This window comes from Octopus bimaculoides, chromosome 22 (genome assembly GCF_001194135.2).
Source record: "Octopus bimaculoides isolate UCB-OBI-ISO-001 chromosome 22, ASM119413v2, whole genome shotgun sequence".
NCBI classification, from domain to species: Eukaryota; Metazoa; Mollusca; class Cephalopoda; order Octopoda; family Octopodidae; genus Octopus; species Octopus bimaculoides.
This window is the reverse complement of record NC_069002.1, coordinates 36,360,778-36,365,694: the sequence shown is the minus strand read 5'-3', so window position 1 is coordinate 36,365,694 and position 4,917 is coordinate 36,360,778. Positions and strand designations below refer to the sequence as shown.

At 38.4% G+C, this 4,917-nt stretch overlaps 1 protein-coding gene across 3 annotated transcripts in view; it reads left to right on the top strand.

Moving 5' to 3' along the window:
- The window catches only part of LOC128250542 (uncharacterized), a 12,498-nt gene that overhangs the window by 988 nt on the left and 6,593 nt on the right, over nt 1–4,917 (top strand). Inside the window, exons 2-4 of one of the 3 annotated variants that reach the window (XR_008266571.1) lie at nt 581–658; nt 2,545–2,599; nt 4,184–4,459. Coding sequence is in view for 2 of the 3 variants with exons in the window: in XM_052975818.1 (XP_052831778.1) it covers nt 581–658; nt 2,545–2,599; nt 4,184–4,367 (317 nt within the window). In the remaining variant the exon portion in view is untranslated. Of the gene's footprint in view, nt 1–580; nt 659–2,544; nt 2,600–4,183; nt 4,495–4,917 lie in introns of those variants that run through there. The other 2 variants (XM_052975818.1, XM_052975819.1) reach the window with 2 other exon arrangements.

The window sequence follows — 4,917 nt, the reverse complement described above, 5'->3', positions numbered from 1 at the left end:
ATATATATATATATATATACCAATTTTTATTTTCATCTATATGTAGTTCTACATATTTACATAGTATAATATAGAAATACTTTATGTGAAAAAGCGTGGCTTGTGGTTAGGGTGTTGCGGTCACAAGATTCTGAGTTCGATTCCGGTGCGTTGTATTTACACATGATTATAGTGTTATATATTTTACACACATGTTCATCCATGTCTTGTTTTGCTTATTGGAAGCAACCGAACTTAACCAAAAAAATATGCGACACTTTTGTTTGTTTTTCACTGCTCGATGTCTATTTTTCAACGTCGTGCTTATGCAAATTACAGTATTGTAGCATCTGTTCGTTCGGAACATATTTCTTCTTTATAGGGAAGACTCAATTTTGATTATCTAAAGAGTAATATGTCGTTCATATATATTTCATCGCCAGTTATTGGACGCAGCCAAGCAGAACAGTAAAATATAAAACACTTAAATTTTAGCTCCATGTTTTCCCCGTTGTGGTTATGCGAACTCTAGCAACGTAGCAAATGCATCATACATATACATCTATCAATATCTCTGATTGTTGACTTTGTATATTAACAGGTGACGTGATGAAAACACTCCTTGTTCTCTGCTTTTGGTACTGTGTGCTACTTTCAAACGTCTTAACGTATAAGTTAGGTAAGTACTACATGGACCTTGTAACTTGAGAAGGGGTACTGGCAGGAGAAGAAGGAGAGTGATATAATGGAATTGTCTCTATTTTCTGTGCTTACTTTTCAGTCAGTGGAGGCGCAATGGCCCAGTGGTTAGGGCAGCGGACTCACGGTCATAGGATCGCGGTTTCGATTCTCCGACCGGGCGTTGTGAATGTTTATTGAGCGAAAACACCTAAAGCTCCACGAGGCTCCGGCAGGGGATGGTGGCGAACCCTGCTGTACTCTGCCACCACAACTTTCTCTCACTCTTACTTCCTGTTTCTGTTGAACCTGTAATTCAAAGGGCTAGCCTTGTCACACTGTGTCACGCTGAATATCCTCGAGAACTACGTTAAGGGTACACGTGTCTGTGGAGTGCTCAGCCACTTGCACGTTAATTTCACGAGCAGGCTGTTCCGTTGATCGGATCAACTGGAACTCTCGACGTCGTTAGCGACGGAGTGCCAACAGCAACAACTTTTCAGTCAAATGACGGGCAAAGACCAGTGCCAAAATCATATTCGTTTCATTTTTCACTTTTATTCTTGTTTTCACAATTATTGTTTAAATGAGGGCGACGAGCTGGCAGAATCGGTAGCGCGCCGGGCGAAATGCTTGGCGGTATTTCGTCTGCCGTTACGTTCTGAGTTCAAATTCTGCCGAGGTTGATTTTGCCATTCATCCTTTCGGCGTCGATAAATTAAATACCAGTTACGCACTGGGGTCGATTTAATCGACTTTATCCGTTCGTCTGTCCTTGTTTGTTCCCTCTATGTTTAGCCCCTTGTGGGCAATAAAGAAGTTAGGGGCGTTGGAAACAGATTTCTATGATATTTCTTCAGACTCTTCACACGCACACACATCCGAGCACATAGGTCGAAAAGAAGGTAAAGAAAATAGCGCTAGAGTAAAATATGATGTTCTACTGAAGTTCACTATTTTCAGTTACAAAGGAATCGCTATAATAATTTTTGCGAAATATTTCTACCTGTAACAGAAAATCAGGTTCTGTTTGCAACTCGCCTCTTCTCTCGCACTCTTCTGTCTGTCTGCTTCCCTGTCTGCCTGTCTTTCTGTCTGTCTGTGTTCTTCAACAGGATATTTAAAGCAGTTAAGCTACAATTTTCGAAGACATCAAATTTCATCTTTTAAAATAGGTAAGTTGATTACAGATGGAAAACTAATGATGAAACTCCGTTTTTATTTTTAAAAATTTCTCTAAAGAAAGCTTTTGAATTGTAATAAGTCACTTTCTTCCCAATAAGAAATGCTATCTATCAATCTCACACAATGAATGAATGGATCTATCTATCTATCTATCTATCTATCTATAAATATTTCTATCACTCTTTTACCTCGATGTCTCACCAATACATTTGTAACCTAAACGACTTAGAGGCACTGAATACTCCAGTTTTCCGTGTTTAATCCTTCTAGAATATAGTTGGATGATTATTTTGTTTTTTTACAGCGCCTTTTACAATTCATTATTGGTTAGTTTCCCTGTATGAAAGTCAAGAAAGTGGTGCAACGGCAAAATTCTATTTCTGTTTTTATCTCGATTGCTTACCCAAGACACTATCTCCACCTCTCTCATTCTCTTAGTTTATAATGAGTGTATGCATGTATATATCTATTTCTCAGTATGTAGTTAGTGTACTTATGTATGTATGTATGCATGTATGTATGTATGTATGTATGTATGAAAGAAGATAATGAGTCTCTGCTTCACAAATTTCCCTTCAGATTTTCTGGTAGAGTATATTTAAAAATAAATTACTAAATTGTTGCTATACTATTCATGTGAATATTTTGAAACATTCTGCTGGTAAACCGAAATCTAATCTTAAAGCTTATCTTATATATCAGTCCATGATGAAGCTGCTCTCAGTGCTCGGGAACCTGTCGATGGTTCGCTAAATAGGTAAGACTTTTATTACTTCGAGTATAACTTTTTGTTGTTGGTCGACTATCATGGTTGATAAAATCCAACCTAGCACTTTGTTCATTTGTGTACATTCAGGTGAGATCTGAGACCAAAGTCAGTGCATAATTGCGGCCGTATACTGGACACACAATGAAACACTCATCTGTATTATTTCTAGTCTTTATTCCCACTCGCTTTTCTCTTTCGCCGACTCATCTTTCATTTACGTAGGTTGCCTCACTCAATTCAGATTTGTTCGTGTCCAAAATTTCCCCAATCAAGTCTAGTGAAGTGGGTGAATAGACACCTTGATGGACGAAAAAACAACACTCAGCAAAGGACGTCGGTCCATGAGAGCCATGAACGGCCATCTAGCTTTGGGAGTGAACGATTATAACTATGACATTTGTATTTGTGTTAGAGCTGTTGGCGAAATATTTATTCGTAGACTGATGATAAGTTAGTCTTACCTACGCTTATTTTCGATCTGTTTTTATTGGTAGTAACTAAATATATATTGATACTTCCAATTAACCTGTACTTATATAAATCTATAACCAAACACAAACACACACACACATATACACACACACACACGCAGACACACACACACGCACACACACACACACACACACACACACACACACACACACACACACACACACACACACACACGCACACACACATTTGTGCATTTGTATGTGCATGTATGTCATTGTGTCTGCGTTTATGTCGCTGTCACGTAGCGGTTCGGCAATGAGTCTGACAGAATCAGCAGTTCTAGGTTCGACTAGCTCGACTAAAATGCTTCAATGCGGTGCCCCAGCATGGCCGGATTCTAATGACTGAGAGAAGTAAAAGATAAAAGATGTGTTATCGATTAACTGTTTTATATGATTACTTTTATCAATCCGCCGTTAACTTCGATGACTGCTTCAATGCAGATTGGAATAGTTGGCGTACCTGTACTAAATGGTCCATATTCTTTCAAGACAACATTCAATAAAGCTATGGTACTGTGAACATATCGATTAGTCTCCTTTTTTAACAGTACCCTAAACGTAATAATCCATGAGATTTTTAATCCGGAGAGTCTGGTGACCACAACTTCGGTTTTACATGATCGTATTTATTGTCTGACATCTGTTGTTGGATTTTTGGGTTCTTCGTGTTGGTGCTGTGTCTTGTTGATATTCGTTTGACATTCCAGCGCACAGTATATCCACCTGGGCTTAATAACTGTCTGCAGTATTCCAGCATATCCAACAACATAACTTATAAGACCCTGTAGAAAAATGGGGTGTGGCATGGTATATCCTCTGTTATTCCCTAATCTCAAATCCATCTTAGTCGCTAGAGATTTAGTGTGCAACATTCCAGAGACTTCAGAAGGATTTGTGCATAACCGCCTGTCATTTCACTCGTTAGACTTTTGGTCTCGATCGAAGATTTTTTCCTCAAAGAAGAACCAAATGATACATCCACGTTAGAAATGATATAAAGAGTGCCTCATACTATTGATGCTGCTTCTGTCGGTAACTTTTGTATTTATTAGTCTGTTCATATTTTCTGTATTTATAGAGAGGCTAAAAGACGTGATATTAAATGTGCAATATATAAATGGACATGCACTGTCAAAAAGACTACAATAGAATATACTTGCTGTGAAGGTATGGAGTGTAGATGTAACCCGTTCTGGAAATCGAACTGCCGCTGTTATGAATTGACATATGAAGATATTGGAATCAACCCCCCATCTGGCTGATTCCGTTTCACACAACATTTATATACTCCTCTGACTATCTTATTATATTGTTGTTCAGTTTACGCTCCAATAATTCCTTTGTTTGTTCAGACGTGAGTATATATTCAATAAAAATAGAGTATCGCAAGTTGTTTAGTCATGATGATGATTATTAAGTGCCTAATTACCATATGAACCATTGTTTGGTTAATTGTAATTCATCAATGAGGTGTAACAAGACATAAACTGTGCTGTTGATTTATTTCAGATTATCCCTTGGTTTTTATTTCACATTCTACTATTCTTTTCTTTCAGTCATTTGACTGCAGCCATGCCGGAGCACCGCCTTTAGTCGAACAAATCGACCCCAGGACTTATTCTTTTAAAGCCTAGTAGTTATTCAATCGGTCTCTTTTGCTGGACCGCTAGGTTAGGGAGATGTAAAAGCACGAACATCGGTTGTCAAGCGATGGTGGTGGGGGACAAACACAGACACATAAACGTATACATACACACACACACACACACATACACACACACACACACACACACACACACACACACACACACA